Raw genomic sequence first — 16982 nt, forward strand, 5'->3', positions numbered from 1 at the left:
AAGGACTGAAGACTGAAGATACCAACTGAAGTATCAGTTCAGAACTGATTGCTTAATGCGTGCTGCGAGGACTCAACAGACTGATACTAAAGTCAAGTATCAGTTAAACATTCTTCCTCGAACTGAACTTCCAACGTTCAAAGGAAGCCACGTGCTTGTACAGTACAGCCGCATTAAATGCAGAGATCTCAGGATCATCCCTCTCTGCAGAGGTCATTCCTATTTGGTGGCTACTTTATCAGAGACGTCACATCTCCTGTCCCTCAAGAGAGCCGTTTCCACCAAACAAGGAACCTCGAAGATTGAAGCCTCAGCCTAAATTCGAAATGCTCTCCAACGGAAGAAATCTTGAAGACATTATCCGCCAACGGATCTATTCAAGACCTCTCCAATAAATAGAGCTCGAGGATCAACTTCAATCTCCACCGATTCAACGACCTAAGCTGAAGCTCTGCCGAAATTGCTACTCAGCCCAAAGCTTAATCTCCCCAAAGCTTGAATCGAAGAAGAGAATTCCAAAGCCAAAATCAGTCACTACTGATTACACACATTCTCTTAGACCTTAGGCATATATCTGTTTACCCAGAAGCCCAGGTCAAAACTTGCCCCAAAGAACTTGTTCTTTGAAGTGTAGTTGGCAAGTTTTTCAAACCTCCTTTCGTGAGAAAGAAACCGAGTGTTTGAGTGAAAAGGAGTTTAGGAAGGTACTCTGACTCCGTGAGATCCTAGTGCAAGGTCGTGCTAGAAGTGAAAAATCCGATGCGAGTGAAGTGTGGGTACTGAAGTAAGGTCTCTTTAGTGAAACGGTTGTGTGCACCCGGCAAGCACACGGTTCGGTTTGCAGTGCACCAGTTAAGCACTTGCGGAGTGGATTGTTGGTCTGATCAACCGACCGTGGATGTAAGAAAGTATTTTCCGAACTACGTAAAACTCTCTGTGTTATTTATAGCTTTCAGTCTTTACATTATTATCTGTGTTCTTACTGTTGATAAACTAAATACTGAATAACTACAAAGAGAAACCTAAGACTAACAACGTGCTCAACCGAGGCTATTACGAAACAAGTTTATTTCCGCTGCGTGTGATATCAGTCTGACTGATCTATCCTCTGATAGTCAGGAAGACTTATATCATCTCTGTTTTAGCAAACTCGACTGAAGCCCTTACGTGCATCAGTTAAGTTCCAGTGACTTAACTGATAACTCATTACTGAAGAGTTTTCAGTATCAGTCGTCAACCCTATTTGGTCAAAACTGTTTTCAGTCAATAGGTGTCATAGTTTGCGTGTAAAGTTTCGTTTTGATCTTATTCTTGAGATCCTTCTGTTTTTAGAGGAAATTGTAAAAATAGCCCATAGGTGTATTCCCCCCCATACACCTATTCGAGAACCTCCAGACCTAACATATCCTTTTGCAACTAGCCTTGCTTTGTTTCTCACAACGTGACCTTTTTCGTCTTTCTTGTTCTTGAAAATCCATTTCAAGCCAATCACATTTGCATCATCTGGTCAATCCGCAAGTTCCCAAACTGAATTCCGATTGAATTCATTGAGCTCTTCTTGCATTGCAATGACCCATTCAGTGGACTTCAGAGCTTCTTCAATATCCTTGGGCTCTGTAGATGATAAGAAATAGCTGAAATTCTTATCTTCGTTGATGCAGTTCTGGTTGATATCAAAGACGAGGTTGCACATTGATCTTCGAGTCTTGACACCGTCTGATGGTTCTCCAATGATGTTCTCCTTTGAATGAAGTTCAAACCATCTTCGATACTTCTTGATCTCTTCTGGTGTTGGAGGAAGCTCTTCGGTCAGGATAGTTCTGAGGTGTTGAGCATTGTTCTGAACTGGTGAGAGATGAGTTGGCTCATCTTCGGCTGGTTCAGCTCTGTCCTTATCGGTAGGAGTTCCCCCTTGGCTGATGTCGTCTACATTGGCTCCAGTCTGAACTTCTGACCTTTGACTGATCTTCTGATACTGAAGCTTTTCAGCATCTTCATCTTTTTCGGGTCCCCACACCAGGACTGAAGAGAGTTCGGTGTCCTGCTTTTAAGTTCTGGAAACTTCAGCGTTCTCTGTTTCCTATTTCCTGAACTCATCAGCAGACTCATCAAATACAACATGAGGTGTTTCTTCAATACAGAGAGTTTGAGAATTAAACACTCGATAGGCTTTGCTGGATTTTTCAGTTCCAGAATATCCAAGAAAGATTCCTGGATCAGCCTTGCTATCAAATGTGTTTAATCTCCTCTTGTCGTTGTTGTGAATGAAACACTTAGAACCGAAAGCATGAAAATAAGAGATTGAAGGCTTTCTGTTCTTCCATATCTCATATGGAGTTTTTCCATGACGTTGAGTGAGGAAGGAGCGATTTTACGTATAGCATGCGTTGTTGACTGCTTCTGCCCAAAACTTCAAGGGGAGTTTTGATTCAGCTAGCATCGTCCTTGCTGCTTCCTTCAAAGATCTGTTTCTTCTTTCTGCAACTCCGTTCTATTGAGGAGTCCTTGTTGCAGAGGTTTGATGACTGATTCCATGTTCATCACAATACTCACGAATGACAGTATTGAGGAACTCAGTCCCACGATCTGATCTGATGCTGATGATGTTGACTTCTTTTTCCACGCTCAGTCTTCTCAGCAGCTTTGGCAGTTCTTCTAGTGTCTCCTTCTTGGTGAAGAGAAAGATAACCAAGTATATCGTGAATAATCATCCACAACAACTAAGGTGTACTTCCTACCGTTGTAGCTTCTTGGGGAGATTGGGCCAAACAGATCCATGTGAAGTAGTTGAAGAACTCTTCTAGAGGAGTGTCCTGACTTTGACTTGAATGACATTCGCGTCTGCTTTCCTCTTTGACATGCTTCACATTCTTGCTTCTTCTGGAACACAATAGAAGGTAAACCTTCTATCAGTTGATGTTTAGCAAGCTTGTTGATCGTCTTGAAATTGAGATGGTTGAGTCTCTTGTGCCACAGCCAGTTGAGCTCCGAGCTACTCTTGCTGATGAGACATGTTTCTGAAGGACTGTCTTCCCATGAAACAACATAGAGACTCCCTTGTCTGAATCCTTTCAGAACCACCTTCTTTTGATTGTTTCTAACAGTGAATATATCCTTCTTGATCTTCACTGTGAAACCACTGTCACAAAATTGACTCACAAACAACAGATTATGTTTAAGACCAAAAACAAAGCTAACATTACTGATACTGGCGTTACCCACGTCGAGCACACCATAGCCTTTTGTTTCTCCGATTGAGTTATCTCCGAATGAAACTTTGGATCCAGCTTTCTCAACATACTGGGATAGATATTCTTTGTAGCCCGTCATGTGCTTTGAACAGCCACTATCAAGATACCACGTTCTGATTGATGCTTTGACTTCTTCCTTCTTCTTGGATTTTCCGTTCTTGGCCTGCAAGGAAGAGTCAATTTAGGTACCCAATCAAGATTTGGGTCCTTCAATGTTAGCTCGAGTTCTCTTTGGAACCCATATCTGCTTCAGAACAGGTTTTGCTGATCTCTTGCGCTTTGCTGGTCGTCTGACAGAAGTAGTCGTATCTTTGGTTGGCACATGAGCATTCTGATGTTGAGCTTTCCTTTTGAAGGCCTCACTCTTGTAGTTGTTTTGTCTGATGAGAGGTTGAGGTCTTCTTTGCTCGGCAAAGTATCTTCCTTGAGATACTCGAGTCATTCCAGACAGATGGAGATTTGACTGATGTCGTGGGACATGAGTCATGTGATGTCCAGTCGCTTGTCGTCGTGGATGTCGCTTGGCTCGTTTAGACTCATCATTGCTTTGTCTCCATGGATGTTGTTCTTTCTGAAACTGAACTGATTTCAGTTTCTGACTGATGTGATTGTTCTTCCCCCTGGACTGATGAGGAAGATTCTTCTTGATTCCGGATGTTCCTTCCCCGATTTTTGACTAAAATCTGCTTTCCAGTCTTCTTAGTAGAGTGATCTGGTTGGGGGCCTCCTTTGCTCGTCTGTAGCTTCGTGGAGGTGGAACATTTGTTCTTGCCATCAGTTTGCGTTTGCGAACTTAATCCATATCATGATCTCTTGATTCTTCTGATGTGGTGATTTCAGAAGTATCGTCCTTTGAATTGATCATGACATTCTTTCTTTTATCAGCTGCAACCTTCCCTCCAATGCTTTCAACAAGACCTTTCGAAGGAAAGTTGTTTATCATGGGAGACTTCATCATGCAGTCTTTGACTGTTTCTTCCAGTTTGCGATTGAGCCTCTTGATTTCATGAGAAGCTCTATCACATTCTGAGTTGGAGATTCTGAGCTTTTCTTCCAGTTGACTGTTCTCCATGATTAGCTGATCAAGACCAGTTTCATCCGGAAAGTAGATGACTGTCCGATTCTTGGCTCGTTTATCATTAATCTCCTTTACCATAATCTGATTCTGCTTGAGGTGATTTTTGAACATTTTTCTCAATTGACAGTGATCAGTCATGAGCTGATCAAGCTCGTCAGCTTCATAGGTTGAGCCTTCTCCAGATTCTGAATGATCTCTTGTAGAAATCAGGGAATTATCAGTATATGGAGTTTTTGAATGAGAGTTTACCTCTGAGCCATTCATTCCATTGTCGTAGCTGTTGTCAGCCACGCTTTCAGTTTCGTTGGCCATCAAAGCTTGACTCTCATCATCTGAGCTGTCAGAGTCGAATTCAGATGATTCTGTTGTGTCCTTGGAGGATTCAGCATCATCAGCAACCATCGCCTTCTTCTTCGCATACTTGCGATCTCTTTTGGCGTTCAACTCTTTACGCTCAGACTGCGTCAGTTCAGGGCATTCATTTCGAAAGTGCCCTTTCTTTTTGCATCCAAATCATTCGATATCTTTGATGTCGTAGGCGGCTAACTTCCTTTCACCGCTTCGGTCAGTGGAATGTCTGGAGTTGCTTTCTCTTTCCTTTCCTTTGTAGTGCTGCTTGTGGAACCTTCTGTACTTACGAAATTCGGACTCCATCTTGTTGAATCTTTCAGTCAACAGAGCATATTGACTGAAGATGTCCTCTGGCTTGAGTTCCGCTGGTTCCTTTGTTTGCTTCTTGCTTTCTCTTGCTGAAGCTTTCAGTGCTGCTCCTCTTGAGGTTGAAGGACCATCTTCGTCTAATCCTCCAGCCTTCTTGATTCCAAAATTTCTCTGAAGGTCAAACTCATTTGCCATGAGATCAGAGAAAAGCTTGTTTGTCGGGAGCTGACTGAATCCAGGCTTATGCTGATGAGCGACTGAGTAGATCTGCCATTCTCCTCGTGGCAGTGCTCGACGAATCTTCAAATTGATTTCTCGTTGAGTGTACTTGTCCTTCGAGATGGATTCAACTTCATTCAGGATTTGATTGAATCTGAGTTCCATCTCTTCGACAGATTTATTCTTGAGCATGAGGAAGGAATCGAACTTTTGACAAGCAATGGATAGCTTGTTCTCCTTGATTTCCTCAGAGCCTACGCACATTCTTTCAAGAATGTCCCACATCTCCTTTGCACTTTGACACTTGATGATCTTGGTGACATGCTTGTCTGGTACTGTGCTGGAGATGATGCTCTTGGCAAGATTGTCAAGCTCATCTTGCTTCCTTTCTTCTGTGGTGAAGTCTGCCTTCTGCTTGTTCTGGACTTCATCGAATGGATCCAGGGAAGGATCAACTGGAATTCTTTTGACAGTTTCGGTGATGATGATTGCTCCATTGGTGATGACTTCCCACATTCGGCAATGTTGGGAAACGAGGAAGCTTTCAAGCCGAAATTTCCATATGTCGTATTTTTCAATACTAAACATAGGTAAAAAGATAACCTGCCATGGTTAGTCTCCATAACAACAGATAACAGCAAATAACAAGCACTACTTGAAAGAGAAAGGTTTTTTGAGACCTTTGAGAAAAAGGATATAGTTCAATTAGAACCTAGTCAGAAACAAACTGTTCTTGCGAACAACCTGCTCTGATACCAATTGTTAGGTCCGGAGGGTGGGTCTCGAATAGGTGTATGGCGGGGGGAATACACCTATGGGCTATTTTTACAATTTTCTCTAAAAATAGAGGGATCTCAAGAATGAGATCAAAACGAAACTTTACACGCAAACTATGACACCTGTTGACTGAAAAGTTTTGACCAAACAGGGTTGACGACTGATACTGAAAACTCTTCAATAATGAGTTATCAGTTAAGTCACTGGAACTTAACTGATGCACGTAAGGGCTTCAGTCGAGTTTGCTAAAACAGAGATGATATAAGTCTTCCTGACTATCAGAGGATAGATTAGTCAGACTGATATCACACGCAGCGAAAATAAACTTGTTTCGTAATAGCCTCGGTTGAGCACGTTGTTAGTCTTAGGTTTCTCTTTGCAGTTATTCAGTATTCAGTTTATCAACAGTAAGAACACAGATAAGAATGTAAAGACTGAAAGCTATAAATAACAGAGAGTTTTATGTGGTTCGGAAAACACTTTCCTACATTCACGGTCGGTTGATCAGACCAACAATCAACTCCGCAAGTGCTTAACTGGTGCACTGCAAACCGAACCGTGTGCTTGCCGGGTGCACACAACTGTTTCACTGAAGAGACCTTACTTCAGTACCCACGCTTCACTCGCGTCGGATTTCTCACTCCTAGCACGACCTTGCACTAGGATCTCACGGAGTCAGAGTACCTTCCTAAACTCCTTTTCACTCAAACACTCGGTTTCTTTCTCACGAAAGGAGGTTTGAAAAACTTGCCAACTAGACTTCAAAGAACAAGTTCTTTGGAGCAAGTTTTGACCTGGGCTTCTGGGTAAACAGATATATGCCTAAGGTCTAAGAGAATGTGTAATCAGTAGTGACTGATTTTGGCTTTGGAATTCTCTTCTTCGATTCAAGCTTTGGGGAGATTAAGCTTTGGGCTGAGTAGCAATTTCGGCAGAGCTTCAGCTTAGGTCGTTGAATCGGTGAAGATTGAAGTTGATCCTCGAGCGCTATTTATTGGAGAGGTCTTGAATAGATCTGTTGGCGGAGAACGTCTTCAAGATTTCTTCCGTTGGAGAGCAATTCGAATTTGGGCTGAGGCTTCAATCTTCGAGGTTCCTTGTTTGGTGGAAACGGCTCTCTTGAGGGACAGGAGATGTGACGTCTCTGATAAAGTAGCCACCAAATAAGAATGACCTCTGCAGAGATGGATGATCCTGAGATCTCTGCATTTAATGCGGCTGTACTGTATAAGCACGTGGCTTCCTTTGAACGTTGGAAGTTCAGTTCAAGGAAGAATGTTTAACTGATACTTGACTTTTGTGTCAGTCTGTTGAGTCCTCGAAGCACGCATTAAGTAATCAGTTCTGAACTGATTATTCAACTGATACTTCAGTCTTCAGTTCTTCAGTCTTCAATCTTCAGTCTTCAGAACTGCTAACTAAACTAGAAACAAACTCTAACACTTGAGTTCAAAACAGTTCTAATCTATTACAAATTAAACCTAAGGATTTTGGTATCATCAAATAAAACCTGATATTCCATGGGGTTCCCAACACTTTTATTAAATATAAAGGAAATGTGAAAACTTTGAAAATATACATATATTACATATATACTTTTCTTAAGCTTTATATTTAATCTCGACAAACTTTCTAGTTAGGGCAAACTATGCGATTGGTTAAACTCGCACCCACACTGGGAACGACCTTCTCCCCCTTTTTGCACTTGTCGGTCCTGATCAACTGAAAAGTGTCATTTATATACATTAAACTATAATTTATAATGTATCATTATTTTGTAAACAATAGTATTTGCTTTTATAAAAATTATCATTTTTTATTATTAAAAGTGTCATTTGTATGCATTAAAAGTATCATGTACTATAATGTATAATTTATTTTTATACAAATTATAATTTACTTTTACAAAATATCGCATATATAGAGATTATCACTATACATCGCACAATATATACGAATTTCTCTGTAATTATTAAATTAATATAATAATATCAAATTTAATTTTAATATTTATAGATTTAAAATAATACTAATGAACAACAAAATTTAAACATGTATATGTTCAAAACAATTAGTGAGATAAATGTAGATAATTTTGAAATATCAATAATCACAAGATATTGAAAGTTTGAAATACGAATTTTAATTAGTTTCTAAAAAAAATATCATTACTTAAAAAAATAAATAATTTAATATTTGAAAATTTAAATTATTTAATATAAAAAATTTAGTGCAATATAAGATTTCAATTATATAATGTTTTAGTTATTTATTATGCAATCATTTAATATTGTTATTTATTTTATTTTGCTTAGAGATGGAGTACAATTCTTCACAGTTTATTAATACATGTGTAATTAAGTAAAGTAAGTGTCGGCGGTTTATTAGAACAATAATAGGTGGTTTTGTAGCTAACTGTATCGGCATATTTATAGGAGATTGTGATTACAATTTTTTCCCTTAATTTTCAATTATATCCTTCTAATTGAACTTATTTACATTTACTTTTCTTTTTATATATATAAAGATAAAGATAGTGTCGGGGGCAAATGCATTTTCTGCGATTAATTAGTTTTTAAAGCTCATTTTAAAATGGGGTGGCGTCTCATTAATGATCCCGATGCTCTCGTGTCCAGAGTCTTAAAGGCCAAGTACTTCTGTCACGGTAACTTCCTTACAGCCAGTTTGGGGCATAATCCCAGCTATACTTGGCGAAGTATTCATTCAGCGCAAGATTTGGCCAGAAGTGGTGTGAGGTGGAGGATTGGAGATGGCGCTAGTGTCCAAATTTTTAGGGATCATTGGCTGAGAAGAGAAGGCAACTCCCGGGTCTCGGCGCACTGCCCTCCTGGGATGGAGGAAGACAGAGTTAGCACCCTTATTCTGCAGAATAATCGGGAGTGGAACATTGAATTTATGAAGCAGGTGCTGAACGAGGAGGATGTAAACTCCATCATTTCTATTCCTCTTATGCCGAGAGTGGAGTCGGATATGCTTATCTGGAAGTTCTCGAAGCATGGAGGTTATACGATGAAGTCGGCTTATCGACTTGCCAACTCTCTTACACTTGATCAGAATTTTGGGGAAGATGGCCGTTGGGATAAGCTATGGAAGATGGAGGTACCTCTGAAGGTGAAATCCTTCCTTTGGAGGGCAGCAAAGAACAATCTTCCCACTAAAGAGAACTTACTTTCACGAGGAGTTACAGTTGGAGGGGAGTGTGGGATTTGTAAGGAGAGTTATGATAATCTTTGGCATATCTTTCTTGCTTGTCCCTTTGCCGATGATTGTTGGAGGATTGGGGGTTTCGCGAGCTTCATGGATAATGTCAAGGTTAGTAATGAGTCTTTTTGTTCAGCTCTTTTTTTGATTATCTCCAACGAAGATAGCATCCTTGCTGCAAATGTTTGCATGATTCTATGGCACATTTGGAAAGACCGGAACAAGGCTATCTGGGAAAATGTTGTCCCCAGCTCTTCAAGGTCTGTTTTAATGGCTGCCAGCTGCAAGGAAGATTGGATTCTGGCTCAAGCTGCTGTTCACTCCAAGCCAGCAAGTAACGTGAACCAGCTGGTGTGTGCAGGGTGGCATGTGCTCCCTGATAGCTGGTATCGGTGCGGGGTTGATGCTGCGTTCTTCACGGATCAGAACGCAACAGGTATTGGAATTGTAATTCAAAACTATGGTGGCCAATTTGTTAGGGGTAAATCTATTAAACTTCCGGGAAGACACATCGTGGAGGAAGTGGAGCTTTTGGGTATTAAGGAAGTGTTGTCATGGATTAAAGAGTTAGGCTTAGTGAATGGATGGGTGGAGTCTGACAGTAAGTTGGCGTGCGAAGCAATCGAGTCGCCTGGAAGAAATTTCACTGAGTTTGGTGCTATCACAGACCACTGTCGACGAGAACTTCTGTTGTTGTCTGGTTTTAGGATCCGCCGTGTTAGAAGGAATCGAAATGCTATAGCTCATTGCTTAGCAATGGCTGCATGGGATGTATCTACACTTCATGTTTGGAATGAACCCCCGTTGTTTGTGGAGAGTCATCTCCATGTTCCATGCCAGTGTGTTCAATAAATTTTCTCTCGTTTCTCTCAAAAAAAAAGAAGCTCATTTTAAAAAAATACTGACCCTTTTTGTAGAATGTTCATTATTGCAAGATTCGGTACCGTATAAAACATTAGTATAACATACTGTTGCATTAGGAGTACGGTCTCAATGATTTTTTTTCTTAAAATGTTCAACATTAATTAGAAACGCATGTTCATCCTTTTCTTGCAAGACTTATCTATTTTATGTTTACTTGATGTGGGGTTTCAGATAATAAAGCCCCATATTTCTTTTGACATTTAGGAGTAGGATAGATGAAATATTGTGCTCCACAGCTCGAGCCCAAATATTTGGCAAGTACCCTTTCCCGAGATTTAACTAATCAATTATTTTTTTCTTGAAAAAAATTACTTAAATCATAAAATTTTGACTCTGTTGCAAATTAGACTCAACTTTTAAGAGACGATGAAGCGCAGTTTGTTGGTAAGACGCTTCCCCTCCAACCAATAGGTCAGGGGTTCGAGTCACCCTAGGAGCTAGAGTGTGAGTGAGTTTTTTCCTTTATTTGGTTGTAACAATTTTTTTTATTTTTTTTATTATTTTTTTTTAAAAAAAGACTCAACTTTTAAGAACTTTCAACAATATTCCAACATTTCGAGTTGTAGCAAATTCGTATCTCCTAATTCTTCACACAATTTTGAAAGTAAGAGCTAAGGTCCTCCTATGTTGTTAATTATATTTTTTAAATTTATCATTCGTTTTCCCATTTTCTATTAGCCACAGTTTTGTACTAATAACTCAATAAATGTAGTCCAAATACATATAGATAGCAATCAATAATTTTTAAATAACACCAAGCATAATTAAAAAGCAATACAATTTAGTTAAACAACTAAAAAAAAATCAATTTAGTTCAGGATCGAACAGATAGAACGCGATTGATGTTTTTTGGTGGTTAGATTTCATGTTTCTTTTCCTTTTTCTCCTACGAAAGAAGGCAGATGGATGAGAAAGAAGACAACTTAGAATCACATCATGCATATTTTTCGAGAAAAAAAAAGAAATTATGGAGTGAAGGTTTACTGTTTGAGAGTACTCGTGTATTTTTTTTTTTTTTGAAGCAAAGATAGAGAATTATATTAAGTCCCGATGAAGAATATCTGTAAGCCAGATCGGGAAATCCGACTTCCAAATGATTACATCATCGATAGAAGAAGCGAAACTCGCTAAACAATGGGCAGCGCCATTGGCCTCCCTACGAACATGTCGAAAGTCAATCACACAATGCTCTCTAGCATGAGCAAAAGCCGACAAAAGATCATCACAAAGAGAATTAGAGCTACTCTTCTCGTCGTGCAGCACGTGAATTGCGAGGATAGAATCAGAATAGGCAATAATGGGGCCGACATCATTCTCAAGACTATAACCAATCCCAATCAACAAAGCGTGGAGTTCACCCATAAGTGTCGTCTGAGTCCGGCCAATTCTCTGAGCTCCCGCTGCAACAGGCTTGCCCTCGTGATTACGAAGGATGAACCCAACACCAGTGATATTTCTTCCCTCATGAATAGAAACATCAACGTCCAGCCGAGTCACACCTTTCCTCGACGGAATCCAACGTTTGTCGCCTTCTCTAGGGAGGATCTGATGCTGATCAAAAAGTCAGCCACGAGCCTCTTGGAAATTATTCAAAAAGATCGCGCATCTGTAGCTCACATCCTCAGTCCCATCCACCGCTTTTCCGTGTTTCTCATCACAAAGGCGCTTCCAAATCCACCATGTATAAACACAAAACAGCTCAAAGTCCTCAGTCGAAAAAGTTTTGTAGAGCTTCCAGCAAATATCTTCAAAACTGAGATATTTGCTACTCTTCAATAAAAACCACCATGGGGAAGGTTTCCAGACCAGCTGGCTTTTCTCACAGAAAAAGAGACAGTGCTTTGTCGTCCCCCAATCCCGATGACACCATGAGCAGATACCAGATGAAGAAACATGATGGCGATGGAGATTCGCATCCACAGCGATCCAGTTATGGAGAGCTCTCCACATGAAAATCTTAATCTTAGGAGGTAAATTAGCAGCCCACAAAAAACTCCACCACTCACCAGGAGCCGACGTGGATGTCGGGTGTGGGTCATAAAACCCCACAGCTGCAAGGTAACCAGATTTAATCGAAAAACAGCCCTTCTCGTCAAAAATCCAAAATCTAGAATCATTCTTCGGAGTCTCTTTAAGGTTGATTGAGGTGATGGCTGCGATCTCAAAGTTGAGAAAAGAGTCATTGAGCTTTGGCAGGTCCCACTCCCTATCGGCCAAAATGAAATCCGAGACACGAGAAAAAGCTTCGTTGGGCATCACAGCAGCAGCAAAATCGGAACCAGACCCCGGAATCCACTTGTCATGAAAGGCTCTAATACTTTGACCATCTCCAACTCTCCACTTTAAACCACCCTCAAGCAAACCTTTGCCCCAACAGATGGATCTCCAAGAGAATGATGCATTAGATGAAGGTTGAGCTTCAATAATATCGCACTCTCTGAAGTACTTACTTTTCAAAACTCTTGCCACCAGCGAATCCGGGAATTTAACAAGGTGCCACGCTTGCTTAGCCAACAACGCCCGGTTGAAAGCCTCCAAATCTCGAAAACCCATTCCACCCCTAGATTTTTGCTTGCAAAGGGATTACCATGAAGTCCAGTGCATTTGTCTACCTTTCTCTGTTTGACCCCACCAAAAATTTGCACAGGCTTTATTGATATCACTGACCACTCCATCGGGCACTTTGAAGCAGCTCATAGTGTAAGTTGGAATCGCTTGAATAATAGACTTGAGAAGCACCTCTTTACCTCCGGCCGAGAAAAACTTGTTCTTCCAGGAGTCGAGCTTCTTACTGATACACTCCGTAAGATAGTCGAACTGGAGTCTCTTTTGCCTCATCACAAAAGTAGGAAGCCCAAGATAAATAGCGTGACCATTAGTTTCCCGAATGCCCAAAGCTTGGATAACGTCAGCCATATCTTGCTTCTCAGTACATGGGCTAAAGCTGACAGCTGACTTCTCAAGGTTGATAACCTGACCAGACGCACGCGAGTAAATTTCGAGCACTTGTCGGATAGCAAGCGCTCCATTCCCTTTAGCCCTGAAGAAAAGAAGGCTGTCATCAGCGAAGAAAAGGTGGGAAATCGTCGGACTAGACTTGGCCACTTTGACCCCTTCAAACTTCGCTTGGTGCTCGTAGCTTTGAAGCATAGCTGAGAACCCCTGTGCAGAGATTGCAAATAAGAATGACGAGAGTGGACAACCTTGTCGGAGGCCTCTAGACGGCAGAACAGAACCAAAAACCTTACTGTTAATGACAAACCCAAAATGAGCGGTGGACACACAGTCCATGATCGTGTTTAAAAAGCCTTGTGGAAAACCCATAGCAGTCATCATAGCCCTCAAAAAATCCCACTCCACACGGTCATATGCCTTGCTCATGTCGAGCTTGGCCGCTGCAAAACCATGTCTACCCGTCTTTTGGTTTCTAAGTCTGTGCATGCACTCGTACCCAATAAGGATATTATCAGAAATCAAACGGCCAGGAACGAACGCACTTTGGGATTCATCAATCACATCCCCAAGGACCCGTTTAAGCCTATTCGCCAAAGCTTTAGCTACAATTTTATAAATGGTGTTACACAAACTGATCGAGCGGAAATCACTAACATTCTTGGGGCTTTTAGTTTTTGGAATAAGCACAATGAGTGTGTAATTCCATTCTCTGATGCTTGATTCCCCATTAAGAATAAGCAGCACATCCCGGGTAATAGCTTCACCGATCTCACTCCAGTACTTTTGAAGAAAAAAAGGTGGGAAACCATCCGGCCCCGGGGCTTTATGGGGGTTCATCTGGAAGATGGCTTTTCTAACCTCCTCACAAGTAAAAGGTGCAGCCAAGAATTGTTGAGAGGCCTCATTAAACTTGTGCGACACATGCAAGGTAACGTTGTCAAAGTCGATCGCCTGCGGGAAATTTGACCGAAAAAGGTCAGTAAAAAAGTTTTGAACAATCAAGGCCTTCTCTTTGTCGTCCTTCTTAACCACACAAACGGATCAATCAAAAATTGGATGCGATTCTTTCGTTTTCTCTCAGAAGCAAAAGTGTGAAAGAATTTAGAGTTGCGGTCGCCATCGCTAAGCCAAACTGCCCGCGACCTCTGTTTCCAGTGGATCTCCTCGGCCTCAGAAAGGCGTTCAATAGCTTCATTAAGCTCGCGTAGTTCGGCACTCTTGTCTTTGTGGGCATTTCTGTTAAGAATCAAGACTCTCTTCTTCCGTAGCTCTTCAAGCTTCTTCGTGGGATTCTTAAACTCAGAATTGACCCATTTAGAAAGGAAACTTTGGCACCTTCGAAGACGATCATGCGTAGGTTGACCCCCAAATAATCTCCAGTTCATCAGCAAGTCTGCTGAGAACGAACCATCAAGCATCCATTTTTGTTCGAAAAAGAACCTTTTTTCACCACCCTTCGCAGACCCTCCTTCCTTATCCTCCAATCTGAGTAAAACAGCTCTATGGTCCGAGCCATAGTTATCCAGAACAGTAGCCAAATTATTGCCAAAGGCAAGACAACCTTGTTCATTGGTGAAGAATCGATGAAGAAGTTCCTGAACAGAACCTGCTCCTTCTCTCTTATTAGTCCATGTAAAATCAGCATTGTTCTTAATCGGCTTCAAATCGCAAGTCTCAATAGCAGAACGAAAATTCAACATTTGGGACCAAGATTTCTTGTTGCCTCCTTTCTTCTCGTGTTGACATAAGATCTCATTAAAATCTCCCCCTAAAATCCAAGGGATAAGATCCATAGGCATTCCTGCGAGACGTCTTAAAAGCTCCCATGAATGATGCCTCTTTGAAAGTTCGGGATTGCCATAAAAACCGGTAAATCTCCATTTCTTATCATCCACAGAGACCACACAATCGATATGACCCAGAGAAAAGCTTTTAATATCCACACTCAAAGGACTCTTCCAAAACATCATAAGTCCTCCGCTAGCACCCCGAGGGTTCACCACAAAATGTCCGTCAAAGGCTAGCATAGATCTCCACTGCTCGCACTTACTAACATGAGTTTTCGTTTCACAAATAAAAAGTAAAACAGGGGACAAGCCGAAAACCATCCGACGAAGCTCCTGGAATGCTCGAGGTTTGCCCAACCCCCGAGCATTCCAAATTATGCAATTCATTGGGATCGGCGGGGCTGCTCAGCAGCCTCCGCGGTTGATTTCATATCGGTTTCATCAGTGAGACATGGATGCTTAAGACAAGGGGCCTCTATCCCCACATCACAGACGAGGTCCCCATTTCTTTTCTTGCTGCCAAATGTAGAGGCCACATTTATATCAGTAGAGATAGGTTCAAGTGTAGAGTTGTCATCTTTATCAAAATTACCAACATTCCCCTGCTCAAAAGCTTCTATCTTCTTCTCCTTCATGCTCGAATTTTTCCCCCTGCCACCTCTACCCCCTCTCCCCCCTCTCTCCGCAGAAATCACCTTGTTCGTCTTCGATTGCCTTTTCCAGCTACTAGTCCTTCTCCCAGGACTATCTCTGACAACCATGTCGCCCCCCTTCGAGCCACCCTTATCCGACTCCATCTCCCTTTCATCTACCAGGTTCTCCTTTCCTCCGGACTCCGTCTTAGATCTAGTATTGGTATCCCCTGAGGTAGAGTTAAAACATTTTGGAGTAATGGCTTTAGCCATGAGAGGCTCAATCGAATCAACTATCAGCAGGTTACGTGTAGGCGAGCTACGTTCCAGCACGTTTATCACCTGGAAATGGCTGTCTCCTTGTTCTGACTTGGATTGCGAGGGCACTCCAGAAGTGTGCTGTTTATTTGGGGCCGCCTTTCAGCTAGGGACAAAAGTTTTGGGCGCCATCAGCCACGTGCCATATTTCGTCTCCTGGGTGGTCATGGTTGACTCATCACAGAAACGATAAAGATGCCCAATTTTTCCGCATTTAAAGCAAAAGTTAGGTATCTTTTCATAGAGGAGGATAATAATCGTTCCCTCCATCTCTCCATCAGGTAATAAACGTATACACCTTTGCAGGGGTCTAGATAAAAGCCAGCTAACCCGAACCCGGGCAAATCTTCCCAAACAAAGACCATCGGCTCCCATATCAACTTCGATAACTGACCCAATCTGTTCACCAATACGCTTAATAACTTCAGGGTGCATACAGGCCACCAGAAGATTATGGCACTGGATCCAACCAGTAAAGTTCTCAAATTTAACTTCAGAAGGGTTCTGGAAACCTTCAATTTCAGAGAATAATAGGAGATCGTGAAAGAAGTGCCACGGGCCTCCATTCAACGCAAATTTTTTATCCATGGTCGATTTGAAGTGAGCCACGAAAATATTAGATCCAACAATCTCAATATCCACCCGCTGAGTTGTTTGAAGGATATTCGGTAGGTGTGTCACCAATAAATCCCTGTTGATTTGTTTGTTGGCGAATACCTTCCCAGCCAGGCAGAATTTGGTTTTGTCCCGTAACTGCTCGGTGAGTTTAGACGTGAGCGGCACCGTAGCTTGGTCCGCTTCCTCCGAAAGTTTCAGTTGATCCACGAGTCGTTGAATCTCAACCGGATCCATATTCAGAGCGAAGAAAAAGGTCACACTATCCTTTCGCAGAGGGAAGACAGATCGCAGGTGAAGGCGAAAAGCTATTTTCTCAAAAGCCCTAGAGAAACTCCAGAGGAATTGGAAAAAACTTGTGAGTGTGTTAGAGTACTCGTGTATTGAGACTCCTTAATTTATTAGATATCTCTCTTTCTCTTTCCTTAAAATAAGTGTTCAATATTTGTATTGAGTCCAAATATAGAACGATCGATGAGAATATAACAATCCAACATCAAGTTGTTGTCTTCATAGGATGCCTTCTATTAATAATACTCTCTCC

At 41.5% G+C, this 16982-nt stretch overlaps 1 protein-coding gene across 1 annotated transcript in view; it reads right to left on the reverse strand.

The window, feature by feature from the left end:
• Window positions 1–4731, reverse strand: part of LOC131008198 (uncharacterized) — a 43143-nt gene extending 38412 nt beyond the window's left edge. Inside the window, exons 1-2 of the mRNA XM_057935090.1 lie at window positions 4653–4731; window positions 4405–4514 (exon numbers count right to left, since the gene is read on the reverse strand). Coding sequence (XP_057791073.1) covers window positions 4405–4514; window positions 4653–4731 — 189 coding nt within the window. The remainder of the gene's footprint in view (window positions 1–4404; window positions 4515–4652) is intronic.
• Between the last annotated feature and the right edge of the window lie 12251 nt (window positions 4732–16982).

Source organism: Salvia miltiorrhiza, chromosome 2, assembly GCF_028751815.1.
Source record: "Salvia miltiorrhiza cultivar Shanhuang (shh) chromosome 2, IMPLAD_Smil_shh, whole genome shotgun sequence".
Classification (NCBI taxonomy): Eukaryota; Viridiplantae; Streptophyta; class Magnoliopsida; order Lamiales; family Lamiaceae; genus Salvia; species Salvia miltiorrhiza.